Genomic DNA, 22,763 nt, shown 5'->3' with positions numbered 1-22,763 from the left:
TAACTGGCTACAGGGGACAAAACAAGCTTGGCTAACTCGTGTGTGTGTGTGTGTGTGTGTGTGTGTGTGTGTGTGTGTGTGTGTGTTCTCCTCGGTCTGGGTGCAAACCTTCTGAGGATTGTGGGTAAAAGTGGCTGCCAGATGTATGAGAGTGTAGAATATGTGTATTATATAGTATAGTGTTATTTCCTACCTTACTATCTATAAGTAATATTCCTACAGTTACCGTATTTTCTTCCTTGGCATCAGTTGTCGTCCATATTCGTGATATCCTTTGGGCTAGGTGATGTGGGAGTCTGCTTTGTTGCCTCATGGTGTCGTGGAGGTCTTGAGCACGTAGTGAATCAGGGTATATCTGTCATCTGTGTGTGTATTTTACCTAGTTGTATTCATCTAGTTGTATTGTGCGGGGTTCATAATGTGTGTGTGTGTGTGTGTGTGTGTGTGTGTGTGTGTGTGTGTGTGTGTGTGTGTGTGTGTGTGTGTGCGGTGATTAGTGTAAGGGGAAAATTTTCTTCTAATTCCTAATTAGATCTGCTGGAACAATGCTTTGACCTTTGTGGATAAGAGGGGACATGACTTTGTAGGAGTGTCACCATAAGAACTGAAGCATGTATGGTGTATGTGAGGTAGTGAAAGACAGACAGGTGTGGTATGTGTTAGGAATGGAATGTAATATACTGTTACGTTTATTGGCAATGAGGAAGGGAGTGTGCAAATGTGAAAAGGCTTCGTGTGAGGGCTGGTGTATGCTGCGAATAAAGATTATGAACGAGTATATTTGGCATGATTAGAGTTTGCGGTAAGTGGGAAGAGAGCTGACTATACTTTGACGGGTGAGAAAGAAGAAAGAACTGTGGATAAGAAGTGGTTATCAGATGAAAGGCGGCGTGAGTGGTGTAAGCGATGGATGGGTGAGGCTTGTTGCGGGAACAACGTGTGTGGCAGCAGTGGAGGGAACGCCAAGAAAACCAGGAAGGGGCGGGTTAGGATTTATTGACACTTAAAGGCCGACGCGTCACGCCCTGGCTGGACCCTTGACAGAGCAGGGGTTGGGAGGGCGAGGGGACACACACGCACTTGGAAAGATATATAGGAGGAGGAAGAAGGTAGAAATGCAGTTGGTGGTGACAGGCGAGAGGCGTGGGCATGATAGGGTGAAGGTTGGTGCTACATTCAAGGTCACACTGCCGCCAATAACTCCATGCCGAAAATAAATGATTGCACTAAGTGATGTTATCTGATAAAGACATAATTTGTTCTTTAGGTGAATTTTTGTAACTAAACACTGAATGGGTCCTTATGAGGTTTGCGAAGCCGTGAGTGCACCTTGTTACACCTGGCGAATAACACAATAAAGCTTCAAAATAAACAGTAGTGAGTAATTGTTACACTCTCCTTCGGTACCTGGGATAGGAAGGCAGTGCGTTAGTAATGAGTTGTCATCCACAGGGCAGTGTTCGGAGCACGAGGGGTGATGGGTGGGGCGCAGGGCGTGGCGCGGCGGTACACAGGGCGGCGGCACCATCAGGACGCGGGCCTCGCCAAGCCTCGGCTGTGCTGCATGACTAGAATTTTATTTGCAATGAAAATAAAGTCTAGTTTCAAATTTTCAGGAACCATAACGCTGACAGCCATGGCCGATAGTTTGATGTGGTGTGCGACGTGTGTGAGCGTGGCAGGGCGCCCTTAATGCCGCGGACTACGGACGTCAGAAGGGAAGCTCAGCGCGGGAGATTTTTGAGATGGCCTGGAGCTGGGAGGAGGGGTTGTCTGCTGGGAAGGTGTACATTTTTACTGACAAAAGTTTTATATTCCTCTTTCCAACTCATCCGGCGGATTGGCACGGAGCCTCCGCGGCGACGAGAAGGTAATCTGTGTGGCCATGACTGTCAGGGCAGCACGGGAGGAAAAGTCCTGGCGGGGCCGCAGCGGGAAGGAGGAGGCTTCATGTGCCCCTCGTGATAATACAGCACGTTATCATCATATAAAATAGTTTTATAAGAGAGAATAAAATAGCTTAGACTACAGTGTGTGGCGAGTTCTCAGGAGGGCCGCGCGGCGCCCCTCCCTGAGCCTGTCTGCAGAGAGAGGAAGCCTCACACCTTTAACTTTCAAGGCCATTTAATGGTTTTTGATAATTATATATACAGCGATGAACTACAATTCATTTGGTGTGTAAATTGTGCAGGTGCAAACTACAGTACTTATGGACTGAAGAACAACGTACACGCGAGCGAACATCTTTGTACAGAAATACATGTATGTATGTACATAGCGGTGTTATGATACAGAATATGATATGGTTCTCGAATAAAAATCTTAACAATACAAGTGTGAGAGACGCGGCAGGGGATCACTGCCGCACCTTGGCACACCACGCTATATCACAAGGTGCCACTGGGGGGAAAGGGGGTGTCAGGGCTTACGTGTCCTCCTTCTGCTTTGGCTGCAACCTGATTGGCTGAAAGGCTCCGGCTGAGGAGAGGAAGTGACGGTCTGTAATTGGTCCCATAGGCGTGAGGGTGAAAGGCCGCTTGGTCAGGGGCTGAAGGGGCGGGTAGCCGAAGCTGTGTCTCTCAGGGATGGGTCTGATGGGCGTCACGTAGTGGTCAGGAGGCGAGGCGGGCCGCTTATGGGAGGACACCAGAGAGGCGATAGTGAGGGCGGGAGCCAGTGCCTGCAGGGAGGTTGGCAGACTCGACGGCGGCTCAGACAACACCGCTTTGCCTTCCTGAGGAACCTCCTTCAGTCCTGGCGAGTCCCGTTCCTGGTCCTTGGCGGAGTCCTTGGCAGGAGCGAGGAGTGTCATGGCTCCAGGAGAGGTTGGAGGTTTGGTGTCCAGGGGCAGAGGCAGGCTACACGGCGGCCCTGGTGCACTGGAAGCAGGGACAAGGCCAAGGGACGTGGCAGTTGGGGCAGGTGACGAGGAGCGAGCGTCTAGAGAAACCTCGTCCTCAGAGATGTCGTCCTCGAAGGTGTTCGGAGAGCCTGGGTTGATAAGGTCCTCATCGTCGTCATCAAGAGGCGACCGAGTGTCAGCCTCTCGGCGAGTGGCGGGGATGCCGGTGGCGCCGAACTGCTGCATCCTGTAGAGGAAGGGAGGCAGTGTTAGTGTCATGGTCAGTGTTACCACGCCCAGCGCCGCTACCAGACTACAACCATCACAAGCAAGGCAGCGACAACAACATAAGCAACAACAACAACAACAACAACACCAACGTCATCACATCATCAGCGGCCTGAACGCAACAATTAGCAGCAATAATAACAGCACTGCCTCCACCGCCAGTGTGGGATCGCGGCGTCTTTGTGAATCCCACAATTAACACCTAATTGGCCGCCTCCACCACCCGCCACCGTCGTTATAATTTTTTCCACGCTAGCAATATTACCAAGAATTCTATTGCCTGGCGAAGGCTTTTGTAAGACACCTCCTCCTTCTTCCCCCACCGCCCCTCCCCCCTCCCTCCTTTCCTCACTCCCTATCTTGGGCCGACTGGCGAGGAACTGATTGTGTGAGTAAAGACGATGAGAGAGAGAGAGAGAGAGAGAGAGAGAGAGAGAGAGAGAGAGAGAGAGAGAGAGAGAGGGGAGGGGGACGGGGTTGAAAACCACACATAGCTGCACAATACGCATCTCATTGTATTCCCTCGATTCACTGCCCTTCAGTAAAGCGACACAAGTACGTCCCCTGCTGAAGAGTTAATAAAGTAGGGCAGAGGTCAGGTTACTTGTGAGCGTCTTCATCACCGTATTAGAACGTGTGCTCGATATTGAGACATCCCGGTGTTATACTCTTGGATCGTAATGTTCTTTCGAAGCCAGCAATGATATGTCCCTCTCTCCACTACATCGCTGGTGAAGAGGCATCTGGTGCAGGCTTGAAACAACAACCTATCGAGCGGTGCTTCAGTCTGGGCACAGTTCGGATCATTCATATGCTTGGTGCTAACTATAAATACTTCACAGTGATTGATTTTCATGAACTCTTTATTAGTTAGTTTACAATGTGCCATAACAATTATCATATGGTACAGTATTTAATAACCTAACATCAGATTATACTTGTTTACTCATTGTGGACAGCGCACTCTGCATTTTCTGCCTGTGCATAGTAAATCTGATGTGTAGAGTGAGTGTGTATCATCATTGCTATATCTCTCATTTGGAAGTATGTTTGAAGTGTATATAAGTGTATCTTGAACTTTATTATTTCTTATACACTTTGTCCTTGTTGATTCCTGGGATATACAAATAATTTTTGTTTTTATCGTTGCTTAATTGAGCCTTTGTGCTGTGTGTGTGTGTGTGTGTGTGTGTGTGTGTGTGTGTGTGTGTGTGTGTGTGTGTGTGTGTGTGTGTGGTTTCAACATTCAGCCCTTGACAATCAGAAGGTCAAGGTCGCTGAGGTTGGTTTTGATAATTTCGTGTTTATCTTATCCATTTTGAAATAATCAGCTAATTTCACCAATTACATTCGTTATTCGGCAATTATTCTAAAACCAGTTCTGTCATCCCCACTGCATTTTCGGTCAACACAACCAATGCTCACAACATTTCCCCAACATTCCTCCTTCTTTCACCCTTCATTACTCTCACTGTTCCCCTTCATTCCCTTCACATTGTCTTTCTGGAGCTTTTCTTTACACTTAATCACCTTCACACATTCATACATTCCTCCCTTATCCTTAATTCATTTTATTCACTCCTTCCTTCACACCTCATTCATTTTCTTCCTTCATCATTCACACTTCATGAATTTCCCATATTCTTATTCCCTTCACTCTCATTCATTCTCTCCACATCACTTCTTTCCTCTTTCCTTTCATACTCCTTCCTACTGTCATCTCTTTATCATCTTCCACACTGTCCTGTTCCGTATAACCTTCCCTCTCTGCTCCATATCAGTCTTCCTCCTGCTCTCCCTCTTCCTCTCACCATCCCTCCATCCCGCCTGCCCTCCCTGCAAGTGTCGACATAAAGAGCCATGAATATTAGAGCGGCCCTGAGCGGTAGCCATGCCTGGGGACGCATTCACCCTATGTTGACGCTCGACTCTTGTAGCAAAAAGGCCAAACACTGTCCGTCACACGCAGCGAATACCTGGTAAATACCCCGCCTACTCCCTGCTCCCCTGCTCTCTTCCCTCCCTCTCTTTTCACCTCCCGCACCTGCTACACACACGCCTACGTACTGTACATCCGCACTATACTAGACACGTACCCGCTCAGCCAGACACCAATGCTTGCTTCACTGTTGATCGGAGTGGAAGAATGAAATGAAGGACAAAGGAAATTATGGTAGTTTAGATAGAGCGAGCGAAACATGGAAGAACAGCTGGAAGAGAAAAGTGATATGGGAAAGATACACAAGAAAGGAAATGTGTAAAGATTAGATGGAGAGAGAAAAATAATAGTGTGCCATGACCCATCTTACTTTTTTCCTCACTTATCTCCCCCCTCTCTCTCTCTCTCTCCCTCCCTCCCCGTTTTAGTGGTCGATGCTTATATTTGCTCGGGTAATACATGTGTCCTAGGAGAGTGGTATGGCCGCTGTTGGGGGGGGAGAAGGTGAAGGAAGCAGCAAAGGGGGAAATAGGAGACAGGAGAAAGTGAGACAGTATGATGGGTGTGTATGGGCGGGAAGGGGAGAGAAGTCACCCACTCACCCACTCATTCCTCTCCTATAGATCTTCACCTTCACTGCCCCTCTCCCTCTCTCCCTCCCTCCTCACTCTTTCCTCCTCGTCCCTCGCCGCACTCCCTACCTCCCTCCCTGACATAATGGAGTCGGTTCTCTCAACGCCAACGATAGGATTATGGATCGGGTGAAGGAGTCTCGTCTGGGAGAGTGAGATGTCAAGGCTTACCGGGAGAGAGAGAGAGAGAGAGAGAGAGAGAGAGAGAGAGAAACTTAGACATTCTTCCCTGTTTCCGAGAGCCCAACCGACAAATTCCCAACATCATTACTTAGGGATTAGTGATCTCTCTCTCTCTCTCTCTCTCTCTCTCTCTCTCTCTCTCTCTCTGGTTCTTCTCATCTATTTTTCTATCTCTTCATTGCCTTTTTCTCCTTCCATTACTCATTTCCCTCCATTTCTCTCTTTTTTTTTCTCTCTCTTCTTCCTCCTTCCACTCTCCCATCCTTTACACCAACTTTCCTTTCTCCTTCTCCATTTTCTTTCTCTATAGTTTTCCTTCTCTTCTCACCCCAAATTTACCCCTCTTCTTTCCCTTCGCCCCCTTATCCTAATCTCTTTCCTCATCCCTCTTCCTCATTTTCCATTCCTCTCTCTTCTCCCTCATTTCATCATCTCTTCTTCCTTCTCCATTATATATTGCATACCTTATCTTTCCTTCTTCTTTCTCTATCACTTCTTTACTTCTTTCTCTTCCCCTACCATCCCTTATCTTCCCTGTAGCCTCATCATAATTTCTTACTCAACCATTTCTTATCGCATCCCTTTTCTATTTCACCTCTGTATCATATAATCGTATCTCTTTTCTTCTTTTAATCAATTAGCTTTCTTTTTCTTCCATCTTTAAAACCTTATTAGCTCCAAAATCCTGCAGTTTCTTCTTTTTCTTAAACTCAACCCAAATTTCCTCCGTCCAAAGATGAATTGTGAGTCGGTGTGACTGCAGACATATCGGACTCAAAAAGCTTCGAACAGGCGAGACTGGGAAGGAAGTGTAAAGAATATTGTGTAGTAAAAAAAAAAAAAAGGCATTAGTGATGTGGAAGATTACTGCGAGGAGAGAAAACACAGCGAAAGAGGAGGAGCGATAAAGTGTTGGAAAAGAAAACGAAGATACGTGTGGACTCAAATAAAAGGTAAATGAAAGGAAAGCAAGAAAGAAAAGTGGAGCGCATTTGATTTGGTTTGGTTTGGGGGAAGTGAGATTATTTTTCAAGTTTCGCGATAAAGGAAACATGAACAGAGTGGAGAGGAGAGCTGAATGTTTAAGGAAAAGAAGTTAGATTAAAAAAAAAAAAAGGAGGCACTTAGATCACACACACACACACACACACACACACACACACACACACACACACACACACACACACACACACACACACACACACACACACACACACACACACTATAAAGAAAGTAACTTGATCTGATTCCAAAACACAATTAAGAATACGATACTTCAGAAAACACAGACCCCAATTGTTGCCTCCTCAGAACTTCCACAGCAGCAAGAAAGCAAACCTCGTGATGAGATGAGTTAACGTAGGAGAACTCAACAAATACCACCAGTTTTTAGCCTCTTAGTATATCACCTCAGGACTGAACTCAATTTCAGTGTCTGGTCTTGGATTCTGACTGGGATATCTAAGACTATGAGTGCATTTCTACCAACCACCTAACATAACATAACCTAACCTCACCTATCTTCCAAAGCACCAGAAACAATTAGCAGTGTTCTCGAGAGTGTTTCTTCTTTTGATAATGTAGAAATCTCGCTAATATGACACCAGGACCGTAAAACACACTTAAAAACCCGTGTATCCTTAAGTAAAGCCTTTTAAAAGCAGTGGTGTGGCGCAAAATGTGGTCCTCATTGAGTCGCAGGGAATCGAGAGTTACTTGAGAGGGAAAGGGAGGGGATATCAAGGGGAAACCGAAGGGGAATATCGTATCGTGAAGTGGGAGGTTTCTGTGTGTGTGTGTGTGAGAGGTGGGGGGATTGGGGTTGGTTAGATGGGCGTGAGTGTGCGGTGAAAGAAGATGAAAAAGAGACATAAATTAGTGTGCGGTGAAAGAAAAGAGACATAAATTAGTGTGCGGTGAAAGAAGATGAAAAAGAGACATAGATTAGTCAGTGCACAATGAAGAAAAAACAAAAACAAAACAAGAGGAAGCGAATGCAGAGTTCAGAGCCTTTTTATTTCCATCTTATTTTTTGTCCTGCACCACGGAACACTTACTACAGCTGAGACGATACGGCTAAAATAGTGGCAAAACAACACGACACATGAACACACCTTTAGTCATGACAGTACATAACGAGCAAAAACCAAGTGTAAAGCTACTTCCAACTACAAAACGACTTGGAATAAATGATATGACGCAGCAAAACCTTCGCATTCACTTAGCGTTACCAGGGCGACGTGCTGATTGGAGGAGCATAAATAGAAAACGATGAAGAGTCTAATTAGGGCGTAAAATGGCTGTCTGGTGGGATTCGAACCAGGTGTGTTGGTCGGAAGGAAAACGAAGGGACAAATGAATTCCAATGTTAATATCCGTCCGTGAGAGTGAGTGAGGATGTCGGGAGGGAAGCGACGGGGAGGAGGGAGGGAGGGGGTCTGTTTGTTTATTTGTTTGGTTAGTTAAATGTTTGTATGTTTGCTTGTGTGGATGGTTTGGTGTATGTATTTATGGATGGAGGTGTGTGTGTGTGTGTGTGTGTGTGTGTGTGTGTGTGTGTGTGTGTGTGTGTGTGTGTGTGTGTGTGTGTGTGTGTGTTTCACTTGTTATTGCTGTTGCTGTTGTTGTTGTTGTTTATGGTTTAATTACTTGAGATGTCGTCGTCATCGTCATCATCATCATCATCATCATCATCATCATTATCCTCATCCTTTTTTTCCCCTTTTTGTTTATCTCATTACCGTGTTTCTTATTTTGTTGTTATATATTATTTTTCCTTCCTCCTTTCTCACAACATTTCCTCTTATTTCTACCTCGGTGTCTTCATCTTTTTTTTTTTTATCCTTCCAGCTCCTTATCCTTCAGTGCTTTAACCTCACCTGTCACCTCATCTCAACACCTGTATTGTCACCAACCCTCATGCCCGTCCACGTATCAACTTCGTCCATCTCTTTATTCAAACACATCTTCCTTTTTTATTTTTCATCCTTCCAAACCTTCCTTCCATCCTTCCTTTACTCTCTTTCTCTCTCTGGTTCCTTCCATCCTATTACTCTGCCTTCCTATACTTTTACTCCTTCCCCCCCTCTCTCTCTCTCTCTCACTCTCTCGTCTATCATTTTCATCCCTTCCTTCCATCCTTCCCTTACTCTTTCTTACACTCTAGTTCCTTTCACCATTCCATCTTTATGTCGTATCCTTTCACTCCTTCCATCTTTACTCCTTCCTTCTCTCTCGTCCACCTCGCCCTCCCATCTTTCGGTCCTCCTAACCCTTCCTTCCCTCCCTCTGCGTGTGTTTTTCCTCAGGTGTAAAAGGGACGGAAGGGTTCATTTCCCACCTGTCCCCCTTCACCTGTGACCAATGCTAATTTGCTCCTGATATTTTTCCCTCCTGTCTCCACTCTTTGCTTCACTCCCCATCTCTATCTCTGCCTCTTTCTCTCTTTCCGTCTGTCTCTCTCTATCTGTCTTTTTCCTCTCCTCCCCCTTCCTCCAGTACGTCGGTTTTTCAGGTCTTGCTTTGTCTCTCACTTTCCCTCTCGTCCTGATGGTGAAATGTGACACGCTTCTTCCCGCGCTCGTATCTCGAAGGTGATCACTTTGTATTCCCAGAGAGAGAGAGAGAGAGAGAGAGAGAGAGAGAGAGAGAGAGAGAGAGAGCGATTTTGTTTATAGTTTATGAGATCCATTTGATTTAAATATAACTTTTCTTGTTGTATACACTGTAGTTTGTTATTGTTGTTATTATTATTGTTATTATTATTGTTATTATTATTATTATTATTATTATTATTATTATTGTTATTATTGTTATTATTATGTCATGTGAAAAAAGATACCTACTCTGAGTTCAGTTGGTAATGGAGTGAGAGATTATAAAGAAAATTCTCTCTCTCTCTCTCTCTCTCTCTCTCTCTCTCTCTCTCTCTCTCTCTCTCTCTCTCTCTCTCGCTCTCTCTCTCTCTCTCTCTCTCTCTCTCTCTCCCGGACCAAGGACCAATCTTCACTCTGGGATTTTGTGGATTAGTACTGTGTCGCCGGCAGGGTTGCTTCCTGCCAGTACACACACACACACACACACACACACACACACACACACACACACACACACACACACACACACACACACACACACACACACACACACACACACACACACACACTCTCTCTCTCTCTCTCTCTCTCTCTCTGTCTCTGTCTCTCTCTCTCTCTCTCTCTCTCTCTCTCTCTCTCTCTCTCTCTCTCTCTCTCTCTCTCTCTCTCTCTCTCTCTCTCTCTCTCTCTCTCTCTCTCTCTCTCTAAATAGATAGATACAGTTTTAGATTCATAGATGAGACTCGCTACCAACAGACAAACAAACAGACAGACAGAAACGCAGGTGTTGTTTGTGTATCTGTTTGTTTGATACAGTTATTCTATTCATTCGCTGACTCGCTGACTGCTCTGCTTTCATTCACTCGTACTGTACATTTGTCTGCGTTAGTGCTTGTGTTTCGCTTCCTTGCCTGCACTCCAGTCTTTCAGTCCTTTCATCTCCCCCACAGGCTGAACGAGTTACACATCTGAAACAATGAGCGCGCGTGGAGAGTGTTTGGGAGTGCTGGGTACTTGAGTTTCCCCGTTGATACAGAAGCAGAGTTAGCTTGCCTTGCCTTAGGGCGTTGTATGTCGGGCCTGAAGGGCACGGATGGTATACGGTGAAGTGAAAGAATGGAGTGAAGTGACTCATAATTGTTCTTGAGTTTTCCATGAGAAGACGCGAGCAGTTCAAGTTGTGTAAAAGAACTGAGATAGCTGATTTATTTGTTGTTGTTAGATGCTTAGGTTCTGTAGAAGGCAATAATAGATAAGTTTGAATAATAAGAATTGAGACGTTGGGTATTAATTCATGATAGTTGTTGATTTCTCTGTGAGGAGATAAACAGTGGAAGTTTAGTAAAGAATGGAGAGAAAACTAACTTTTACTCGTGAGATGTAGTTGTCGAATTTTTGTTTGAGGACGTGAGTAGTTGAGGTTAAATGATAAATAAAGGCGGCTGGTTTGGTGTTCATAATATTTCGCAACGTGGTAGTATCAAAGACCAAGAGTGGTATACAGTGGTAAGCATTTTTCTTTGGTTTGTCATTGAAAGACTGTTTCACGAGTTGTTTACCGTCATTTATGTTAGTATTAGATTCCTTTTCTTTTTTTTTTTACTTATGCACAAAAAAATACAGTCAAGGAAGGTAATACGAAGGCCGAAAATCTTAAAACGATATATATATATTTCCACATAATTTATCACTATTTTATTTGTATACATTATGGGGTAAGCTTACTCCTTAGGAGATAATCGAAATCACACAATTTTCTTTTCTCTCTCTCCTCTTCGCCTTTATGGAACTATGTGTTGCACGGTCAGGTCAGTTAACTCAATCATTCAGTCGTCCTCACCTGCCCCATCACTGCCATCTTCTATAATTTGCAGCTTTGTTATAGTTATTGTAGTGCCCCCAAAGAATAAAAGTAATAATTTTAAGGGCCAGTGGTATGTATTTTGGTGCATGCATATATTTCTCCTCCTGCTCCTACTCCTCCTTCTCCTTCTTCTAAAGCTGCCACCCACGAAAGGTCTGTTTACGCCTGAATTCCAGCAGCTTAGTGCAAAGGTGAGATTTAGCGACACACACTCCTCTTCTCTCACCCCACCCGCTTCCTTACTCATTATCCCGTTTTCCTTTCATTCAAGTCCCACTCCCCCACCCTCTCCTCCTCAGCTGGATCTTAGAAGCGGCTCATCTTATGATATTTTGGACAGCGGGGTGATGGCTGCTGGGAGGATGAGGAGGAGGAGGAGGAGGAGGAGGTGGTGGTGGTGGTGGTGGTGGTGGTGATGGGGGCGGCTGTAGTGGTGGTAAGAGAACAGACTGGTGAGGAATTTGCATATTTCTTTTGTTTTGAGGTGTTGAGGCGAACTCGAGTGTGTGTGTGTGTGTGTCAGACCAGATCAGAAGTATTTAGTGCGTGCCACCCAAGTGGTCCAGAGGAACTCAAGAGAGAGAGAGAGAGAGAGAGAGAGAGAGAGAGAGAGAGAGAGAGAGAGAGAGAGAGAGAATGAAGAAAAGAAAAAGAAGGAAAAATAGAAGAAAGGAAGAAAACGAAAGCAGAAACGAAAGGGAGAAAAATAAGATCTCTTTCCCTCAAGTAACAAGTTAAATGTACATAGATATTTGAAAACACACACACACACACACACACACACACACACACACACACACACACACACACACACACACACACACACACACACACACACACAAACCATCACCACATCACCATTATAGGAAGCCAAATACAAATGTGGCAAAAGAGTTAGCACATAAAGACCCTCTGTAGGTGCGTTACTAGCTCTTTTCCATTTGCTGAATGTTCACGGCCCAAAGCCCCGACCACTCCTGCCCTCCCTCAACCAGGCCATCTTCGCGCGACTCCTGCAGCAGTGGCGGGCGGTGAGGGCTTTCGGAAGAGACGGCCGAGGGTGGAGGGTAGGTAAGTAAGCAATCACTCTCACCACATTTAAACAAAGCACGGTGGACTAAAAGTCGTTTTCAGTTGGTGTTTGAGGGGAGGACACACACACACACACACACACACACACACACACACACACACACACACACACACACACACACACACACACACACACACACACACACACACACACATCAGGAGCTAAGCCGGGCCGCTGCAGGGAGGTGGCGCGGTGGTGTTGGCGGCCCTTCCTTCCTTCCCTCCGCTTGGGATTAGCTCGGCCATTACGTTAACCGCTTAGGAAATCATCAGCGCAGAAAGAATGAATGAAAGTGTTGGTTAAAATATTCGCTCGTGTTTTAGAATTCGGCGCCAGAACGCGAGGGAATTATGGAAATATGTGTGTGTGTGTGTGTGTGTGTGTGTGTGTCGCGGGCCCAAAAAGTGGCATGTCGCAGTCTCAGCCGCCACCGCCACGTCCGGAAATCAGATGAGGCAGTGTTTTGGCGCCGCTCATCCCCGCTCACTGCTGACGTGGCGAGTGACTGCCGAGTGACGTCATGGCCTCGTGTCTCCTGCCGTGTTTTCTGAGCATCACCGAAGACTCTTATTTCCTCACTATTCAACTTAGCTCTTAAATATTTGTGGTCTAACGTAATGATTACACGATGATAATATATATGTGTGTTGTTGATTTTCATTTCATTAGCTCCTTCAGTGCTATGACGCGTTTTTCACATTCATTCTGCTTACTATTTGGTGATTCTATACAGCTTTAGAATCTTGTGTGGGGATTAGAACAGTGAAGACTCTAGCCATTAATCTTCTGACCTCCATAGACCATTCCTGATGTAAATAAAATCATCTGATCATACCCAAAAATCATGGTAAAAATTCCTTTTATTTTGCTTATTCAAATTCACCGTTGTTTGATTTTTGTCTCTTCGTTGTCTTTTTTTCTGTTTCTTTCATACTCTGCAGCTTTCCAACACAATCGCTTTCACGTTACATGCGATGATTGTATTGTTACTGTGTTGTAATGGTGGCAGTGGTTATAGTGACGGTGGTGGAACTGATAATAATGGTGGTGATGACGATGATAACAGTAGTGGTAGCGGTGGTGGTGGTGGTGGTGGTGGTGATAGTGGTGAGCGTAGTGCGATCCAAAGTGAGAGTAGTTAATAGTGTTTCAAATCTCTGAGTCGGATTTCAGCGAGGACAAATAAGCGGTGGTGTGGACGATGCTACACTGCTCTCTCTCTCTCTCTCTCTCTCTCTCTCTCTCTCTCTCTCTCTCTCTCTCTCTCTCTCTCTCTCTCTCTCTCTCTCTCATTTTCCATCCACTCACTCACTTATGTATTCCTCACTCATCCTCATTCCCTATCCTCTCTACTTCCCTTTTTCCTTCTCCTCTCCCTCGTCCATATACCCACTCACCTTTCCTCTCTTCTCTCCCTCACACTCCCATGACTACACACTTACTTCCCTTCCCTCTCTCCCTCTCCTTCCTTTTCTATTCCACTAGTGACTTTTCCTCTCTCCCTTTCCTATCTCTCCCTTTACTCCATCTTACTCTTCCCTACCTTCCTTGTTTTACCTTTATCTCGTTCCCCTTCCCCTTGCCTCTGTACAGCCTCCCCTCCTGTCCCCCCTCAAGCCACATGGATTAAAAAGAGACAAAAAACAGCGGCGGGACGGTTTAGAATTAATCTGCATATCACTCATTTAATACATGATGAAATTAATCAGCTAGCGAAACGGAATTACATATGTGTTTACTGTCACAAAAAAGGGTCGGTGTTTGCTGTCGGCGCCCCCAACCTCTCCCCTCCCTCCCTCCCCTCTTACCCCCTGACATCCTTCATTATGTTGCTCCCCGCGCCCTTTGTGTCTCGTAAATAGTCGGGGTGCGGGAGGGAGGGAGATGGGAAGGGAGGGGAGGAGGGGAATAGTAGTTTTGACGTGCTGGCAACCTGACTGGGTTTGGATGGAATGGGTGAAGGGGAGAGAGGGTGGAGGGATGGGAAAGGGAGGGGGAAAGTTGCCAACGTTTATATACAAATCCTTTTTGGGGCGTGACGAGCATATGAGCCGAGTTGTGTGTGTGTGTGTGTGTGTGTTCTGAAAGACAACACACCTTCTGCCACTTGTAGTAGTAGTAGTAGTAGTAGTAGTAGTAGTAAAAGTGGTGGGAGTAGTAGTAGTAGTAGTAACAAAAGCAGCAGCCGTGTAGAGTTATGAGCCACAATGACTACAAACACTACCACGCGTTCTCAAAAGCCAGCGTCATCAGCCACCTGCAGCTTCCAACAACCGTAATATCATTCTCATCAGATCACCGCTAAACACAGCCGTGCCTCCACAGTGTCCGGGGAGCTGATCGGTCTCTTTCATTGCAGCAGTGTTACTCAGCGTCCTGTATTAAAAAGATGCATCGAGAACCAGCCTTCCTCTCCACTTGTACATTATTAAAAGGATGATTTACTAATGTACTATTTTCTGCACCACGATATTAGCTTTAGACACAACTGTTCAAAACCTCGCTCTTCTTACCATCAACTGGCTCTTCTTCCTTACCCTTCCTCCTACTTTGGATGATTTGTGTCACTTTCTGTCGAGAGTGGCATTCTTAGTGTGCATTTTTTTCGTTTGCATTTCTTAGTTGCCCGTGACTCTATGACGTAAGAAATCTTAGTATAACACAGATATGACAGCATTAGTGTTATATAGCTACATAAACAGATGGAACTGGTGTAATTTGAAAAAAAAAGAAGATAAAACAGTATTATGTATATGTAATGCCTTTATTCCGTGTTTCTTTTTTCTTCTTATAAGCACTATACTCGTTTCACGCATACACTTTATCCTTTGTCGACTCTGTAAATATTTCAAGGGATTTGTTGCTTGAAACTCAACAATTCAGTTCAGTTTCCGTCAGGGTATATAAAGTTTTCAGCCTCAGCAGGGCGAAGACTTGGTTAGTTTCATAATACGGCTCTCGCGATATTGGGAATGGAGTGTTTGACTGTAGCACCTTGAAATAAGAGATCTGTGCTCATTACGAGTCAAGATTAACTGGATTTCTTACATGGAGACTGCAGGATAAGAAGACAAAAATGAACAGTCTAGTAGAACGTAACAAGAAGATATACGGAATGTTTCAAGATATTTATCCCTTTCTTTTGACACTTTTCGGGGACTTGCATCTCAGTGGGCCTTTTTATTTACTCGTTTTTTGTTACCCTTGGCCCGTTTTCCCTTCTTACATTAAAAAGCAACAAATAACAATACGTGTTCTTTAGTTAACAGGCATTTACGTTCATTTCAAGCAACATTATAAACGTAAATGATATGTTACTGCAGTCACTCCTCTTCCTCCTCCTCCTTCGACGCTTGAATAGAAAACGGGTGATGGTTGGGAGTCCGACACGTAACTGCTCTGTCATAATTTGGCTTAATGTACTTTTCACCCGAATCCCCGTAAGTTAATTTTGTTTTAAATGCAGAAAAGCCCTATAATTACATACGAGGCCAGGTGTGTGTGTGTGTGTGTGTGTGTGTGTGTGTGTGTGTGTGTGTGTGTGTGTGTGATGAGAGAGAGAGAGAGAGAGAGAGAGAGAGAGAGAGAGAGAGAGAGAGAGAGAGAGAGCTTGCGTGTCATTTCTAAGCAAAAATTCGTGTCGTTTCGTGCAGTAGACCTTAATTATTATGAGAGAGAGAGAGAGAGAGAGAGAGAGAGAGAGAGAGAGAGAGAGAGAGAGAGAGAGAGAGTAACCAGAAACACATGACTATAAACGACTCATCACACCCAATAAAGCACTACATCCCTCCCTCCTCCCTCCCTCCCTCCCTCACTCACTCACTCACTCACTCACTCACTCACTCACTCACCCACTCACCGCTATGGCTCCACTCTGACGTCACTCCCTCACATGACACCCCAGGCGGACACAACAATGCCACACCCTTTACCTGGCACATCACTAAGTCACATCGCCAATTAGCGTGACAGGTGAGCCGCTCCTCGTGACACTAACCACTACACGCCCACCTCTACCTTGTAATGGAAGATGTGGACTACTAGGTGGAGAGTGACCCTAAGTAGTGGAGAAGGTGGTAATGTGTTAGTTAAGTAGTCTAGGGTTTAGTAAGATGGGTTAGGTTAGGTTAGGTTAAGTTAAGGTTATGTTGAATTAAGTTGGATTTAAGTTTAGTTTATATTATGTTATGTTTGCTTATAAGTGAGACTATGTAGGTTCTGTTCGGTTAGGTCAGGTTAGGTTACTTCAAGTCAAGTTAGGTTATGTTAGAATAGTTAAGGATAAATTAAGTTATGTTCAGGTCGTTTATGTTATACTAGGTTGGTTTAGTTACATGAGGATAGGTCTCAGCAACGGGTGGTGGACGAGATAAGTGGAAAAAGGAGTAAAGGAGGATGACATAAGGAGTGACCCAGGGGGCGTGTGGAGTCGGGTTTAGAGAGTCCCTCGGGGTGGCGACCGGATATTTGTGGTGATTCTTGGTGGACTGGGTGGAGCGATTTAACGCGTTGTAAGAGGATTAGCTAATGGCCTTGTTACAATGTTGATCATGGCCTGAGCCGCCCGGGGCAACTGCTGTTTTGAAGGGTGAGAGGGGCGAGGGGTTGAGGGGGAGCGGTTGGGTGAAACATGGGAGGGGGAAGGAGTTGTGGTGTTGAGTTGAGTGGCGGCTGTGAACTGTAGGGTAGCGAGCGAGTGAGTGAGTGAGTGAATGAGCGAGTGAGTGAGTGAGTGCAAGGCGATTAAACTCTTGGAACATTATGAAGGGTTATGGTGTGAGAGCGAGGGGACGGACACCATAAGCCGCTGAATTCCGGTAACAGCGTGTAGGGGATGCCTTGCGGTGATGATGGCATAGATGTAGGGTGAAGGGTGTTTATACTCTCGCCTTGTAGGGTGCGGAGCAGGGTGCTGGACGAGCCTAAAGTGAAGTACAGGGGTGAGTGTCTGCTTGTGTGTGTGTGTGTGTGTGTGTGTGTGTGTGTGTGTGTGTGTGTGTGTGTGGTGGGAGGGGTGGGGGAGGACAGTGGGAGGGGGAGAGGTGCGTGTGTTCAGGTTTTAGCTCGACAGAATAGGGGAGGACGGTCCGCAGGGAGACGAGTGAGGGACGAAGGGAGGGAAGAATGGACAGAGAGAGAGAGAGAGAGAGAGAGAGAGAGAGAGAGAGAGAGAGAGAGAGAGAGAGGACGGGGTATACAAAGTCAAACAAAAATAACCACAAATAGACACAAACACAGACATACAGACAGGCAGATAGACAAATAAATATGCATACCTACAAACAGACAAAGAGCCAGGCAGACAGGGAGACAAACAGACAGACAGATACACAGACAACAAAAACACAAACAAACGAATAAGAAGCAAATATGCAAAAAACAAACAAACAGACGTACAGACTCGTAAACAGAATGGAGGACAGGGAGACAAAACAAAAGGTAAATGAACGGAGGAAGAGAAACAGAGGAAGAGGAAGGAAAAAAAAAAGGGAGGAAAGACAGAGAGGTCTCAACAAAAGAGAGCGAGCGACACACAGGCAGAATGAAGGGAGTGACGGAGGAGGAATGGCGCGAGTGTGAATACAGACTGAAACGAAACAAACAAAATGATATGTAATTGAAACACCTTTAGAGTGAATGTTTCTCTCTCTCTCTCTCTCTCTCTCTCTCTCTCTCTCTCTCTCTCTCTCTCTCTCTCTCTCTCTCTCTCTCTCTCTCTCTCTCTCTCTCTCTCTCTCGTTTTGTTACAAGTTGTTTGTCGTGTCTATAGCAGCAGCAGCAGCAGTAGTAGTAGTAGTAGTAGTAGTAGTAGTAGTAGTAGTAGTAGTAGTAGTAGTATGTATTAATAAATAGTAGTAGTAGTAGTAGTAGTAGTAGTAGTAGTAGTAGTAGTAGTAGTAGTAGTAGTAGTAGTAGTAGTAGTAGTAGTAGTAGTAGTAGTAGTAGTAGTAACAGTAGTAGTGGTAGTACTACTAGTAGTAGTAGTAGTAGTAATAGTACTTATAGTACTTGTAGTTGTTGTTGGTGTACATTTACTATAACGGACACGAACATATTTTTCATTTGTTTGTTATCTTTCTGAAGTGACTGGGAGATGATAGAATCGATGTCGACCAACGTGATGTGGCGAGTTTGGGGTCGAAAGTTAGACAGAGTCAGTGTGAAGTGTGTGTGTGTGTGTGTGTGTGTGTGTGTGTGTGTGTGTGTGTGTGTGTGTGCTGTGTGAAGGTGCGGACCATTTTGTTGAGTGACGACGATGTGGAAAAACAAAAATTACTCAGTGGTAGCCGCGGCATGCTGATGAGTGCTGATGAGATTTGCATAAGAGGAGTGAACATTTAATGGCAATCTGCGAGGTGGTCGAAAACTGAACACGCATACTGGCTGCCGTGCTGAAGCTTTTATATGACGTGTGAAAAGTCAAAAGCTGGACGGGTATGGTGTGTAGATTAGAAGGCTGGCGATGTTAGATAAAGTAAAGAATCTGATGTTAGATAAAGTAAGAATCTGATAAGAGGTAGATTATCTTATTATAGAGTGGTAAGAAAGGGTTAATGTTGTTGTATTGGTTATGAAGGTAATTATCGGATATATTTAGTTGAACATTGATGAAGAAACCTGCCTTTAACCCTTTCATGAAACAATTACCGTCCACCAACAGAAGCAATGTAGAGGGGGAATATTTGATATGGATAGTAGTTATAAAAAAAGAGTCAATATTCTTCTCTTTGTCATGAATATAATGAGAGGATGTATTAGCACCCTTATACATGAAAACGAGAAGGTTGTAGACAAAGAAAAGAAAAGGTGTTCCGCGTCTCAACATAGCGAGGCAACACGACAAACTACCACGAAGGGGCGGCAGTAGTGTGTCTAAGTTAAGGGACAAGTGATGCAACGTTTAGAGGTATCAGAGAAATGTAAGACGGCAGTGAGTAAGAGTGCTGCTATGGCCGTCTGACTCCCTGGTTCCTTCCTACGCCACCTTGCCGTGTGTGGAAGAGTCCCGTTAGTTGAAGGTGAACTGAATACATGTGTTAGCAAACGAGGCCGCGGTGCATATAAGGTCGTGTAAGGTCATCAGCTGAGAGAGGGAAAGGAGGAAACGTAGATATTGATGGTTCTGATAAATTTGTCCATGACTTTGCAGTAAAATAGATACAGGGAACAAATCTTTCTCTACACCTGTATTAGCTTTTCCTGTTGCTTCCTTGCACACACAAAATTACGCAACTAAGTCAAAATGTCCAGGAATATACCACCTGTTGCTGAACGATTCCAAGGACAGATGAGTTGCGAATGAATGAGACTGACTTAGCAAAAAATGTTGGTAACTGCAAAGCCATTATAGATTCAAGGTTGAAAATAAATCTCTGGGTGATAATGGCTGATAGCAAGTTATGTGTACTTAAGAGCTGTTTCCTGTAGGTTAATTGGGATCGTGTAGCTTCCTAATACTCAAACTGAGGTCCATTATACTTGATTACCACATGGACACTCACCTAACACCGCCACTCCAGACATATTGCACGAAGAGATACTGTGGCAATGAAAACGCCCATTAAGAAGAAGGATTTCGTATTTATTTTTCTCACTATATCATCGTCGCTTGCCTTCTCCATTTTTTTTTTCTATTTCCCTTTATTTTTTTTTTCCTATCCTTTCTTTCCCTTTCGGCTTCGTTTTTACCCTCCTGTTTTGGCCTCCGCATTTTAGCCTCTCTTGTTGGCGGGTCACCTTCATGCATATTCCTTTTACTCTCTCTCTCTCTCTCTCTCTCTCTCTCTCTCTCTCTCTCTCTCTCTCTCTCTCTCTCTCTCTCTCTCTCTCTCTCTCTCTCTCTCTCTCTCTCTCTCTCTCTCTCTCTCTCTCTCTCCTTCCTCTCACTTTATCTCTTTTAACTGTGATCTTTTCATCTCCCTCCCTCCTCTCTTTACCCTCTTCACCAAATCCTTCATTCTCTGCTTTCTGTTTTGCTTCCTCTCCGTTCCCCCTCTGCCTGTATGTCCGTTTGTCTGTCTGTGTGTCTGTGTCGTCTGTATGTCTCTGTCTTTCTCTTCATTTCTCTCTCTTCCTGTTCGTGTGTCTGCTTATTTTGTGTTTCTTGTCTTTATGATTCTGTGTGTGTGTGTGTGTGTGTGTGTGTGTGTGTGTGTGTGTGTGTGTGTGTGTGTGTGTGTGTGTGTGTGTGTGTGTGTGTGTGTGTGTGTGTTTCTGTTTTCTTCTGTCTCTGTGTGTCTGTATATATTTGTCCTAGTCCCTCTATCTATCTACTTATATATCTATCAGTCTTTTTATCTCTCTTTCTACTTACCCATCTATCTATCTATCTATCTATGTCTCTCTCTCTCTCTCTCTCTCTCTCTCTCTCTCTCTCTCTCTCTCTCTCTCTCTCTCTCTCTCTCTCTCTCTCTCTCTCTCTCTCTCTCTCTCTCTCTCTCTCTCTCTCTCTCTCTCTCTCTCTCTCTCTCTCTCTCTCTCTCTCTCTCTCTCTCTGCATGAGGTAATAGTGTTATCGTCAGTTGTTCCTCTCTTTCTTTCTTCTTTTTATCTCCTTTTTCCCTCCTCCTCCTCCTCCTCCTCCTCCTCCTCCTCCTCCTCCTCCTCCTCCTCCTCCTCCTCCTCCTCCTCCTCTCCTCCCGCCTCAAGCTTCTCCCAGGTAAATACTTCGGATATTTGATTATTCTTTTTTACTGTGCTGGAGGGAAAAGGTGAAGAATGGGAGAGAAGAGGAAGGGATGGAGAGAGAGAGAGAGAGAGAGAGAGAGAGAGAGAGAGAGAGAGAGAGAGAGAGAGAGAGAGAGAGAGAGAGAGAGAGAAGGGGGTGAGTAAATAATAAATAGATCAGAACAAGATACGTAGAATAAAAGAGAAGAAAAAGAAGAAAAAATTAGAAGAACTGAAGCACTGAAGAGAAGAGAAGAGAAGAGAAAGGAAGAGAATTTAAAGTATGGCAAGAAGAGAAATGAAGAATAGAGAAGAGACGTTGAGAGAAATAAAGAAAAAAAGAGAAAATTTTAAGATGCAGGGAAGAAGTAAAAGAAGACCAGGTATAGCAAAGGAAAAAGAAGAGATTGAAGAAGAAAAGGAAGAAGAAGAAGAAGAAGAAGAAGAAGAAGAAGAAGAAGAAGAAGAAGAAGAAGAAAAGAAGAGGAGAAGGAGGAGAAGGAAGAGAGAGAGAGAGAGAGAGAGAGAGAGATGAGGGCCGAGTGCTTGCCCAGCCGTCTATAATTATGGCAATTAGTCCATTAAAATCATTATCATGACAATAATCAGCCCGTCACTTCCCGTCCCATTTGCGTCACTCCCCAGACACATTATCTTCATTAGGAAATTCGCAGTTGTCCAGCCGCCGCCACCGCCATTGTTTCGGCCGCTATCCGCACGCCATCAGACCGCTAAGTGAGCCGCAGCGGACGTCAGGAGCACCAGCAGGAGCAGGAGGAGGAGGAGGAGGTGCTGGTGGTGGAACAAGAGAAGTGGAAGGGAACATACATTATTTACTTAATTTTCTTTCTTTCTTTCTTTTTCTTTTGTCTTTTTCTTTTTTTTCATGTCAGGGTTTTCTTACTCGCCTTTTTCCCTTTTTTTCTGTCTCTCTTTTTTCTTTTCTCCCTTTTTTTTCTCTTCCTGTTTCTGATCTTCTTTATCGTTATCTTCTCATTTTTTCTTGTTTTCTCTCTCTCTCTCTCTCTCTCTCTCTCTCTCTCTCTCTCTCTCTCTCTCTCTCTCTCTCTCTCTCTCTCTCTCTCTCTCTCTCTCTCTCTCTCTCTCTCTCTCTCTCTCTCTCTCTCTCTCTCTCTCTCTCTCTCTCTCTCATTACCGTAATACGAAGAAAGATCCTTTTGTATTTTCACACGCACACACACACACACACACACACACACACACACACACACACACACACACACACACACACACACACACACACACACACACACACACACACACACACACACACACACGATAAAGAAAATCATCCCTCACGTGTTTTCTTCACCTAAAACAGATTTCATTTATTTTTACCTAGAGAGAGAGAGAGAGAGAGAGAGAGAGAGAGAGAGAGAGAGAGACTTGACACCATCAGAGGAATGCGTTACAACTATTGATTTCGCCACCACGGGAATGACAATTGAGCAAGTGGTGAAGCGCTCTCTTAGCAGGCAATAAGTGCGCAGATAACACACTTCATTGAGAGAGAAAGAGGGAGAGAGAGAGTGGGGGGAGGGAGAGACAAGTGTGAGGGAAAGGGGAAGAGTGAGAGGCAATTAGGAACAACCACAAACGTCACTTAAAAGCGCTATTAAGTTAGATTTTATAGCGTTA

At 44.7% G+C, this 22,763-nt stretch overlaps 1 protein-coding gene across 1 annotated transcript in view; it reads right to left on the bottom strand.

Annotated features, from left to right (window-relative positions):
* Positions 1–979: 979 nt before the first annotated feature.
* The window catches only part of LOC123516231 (homeobox protein SIX3-like), a 68,383-nt gene continuing 46,599 nt past the window's right edge, over positions 980–22,763 (bottom strand). Inside the window, exon 2 of the mRNA XM_045275452.1 lies at positions 980–3,089. Within this exon, the coding sequence (XP_045131387.1) occupies positions 2,426–3,089 (664 nt within the window). The 3' untranslated portion in view covers positions 980–2,425. The remainder of the gene's footprint in view (positions 3,090–22,763) is intronic.

Source organism: Portunus trituberculatus, chromosome 40, assembly GCF_017591435.1.
Source record: "Portunus trituberculatus isolate SZX2019 chromosome 40, ASM1759143v1, whole genome shotgun sequence".
Taxonomy (NCBI): domain Eukaryota; kingdom Metazoa; phylum Arthropoda; class Malacostraca; order Decapoda; family Portunidae; genus Portunus; species Portunus trituberculatus.
This window is presented reverse-complemented; position numbering and strand designations above follow the sequence as displayed.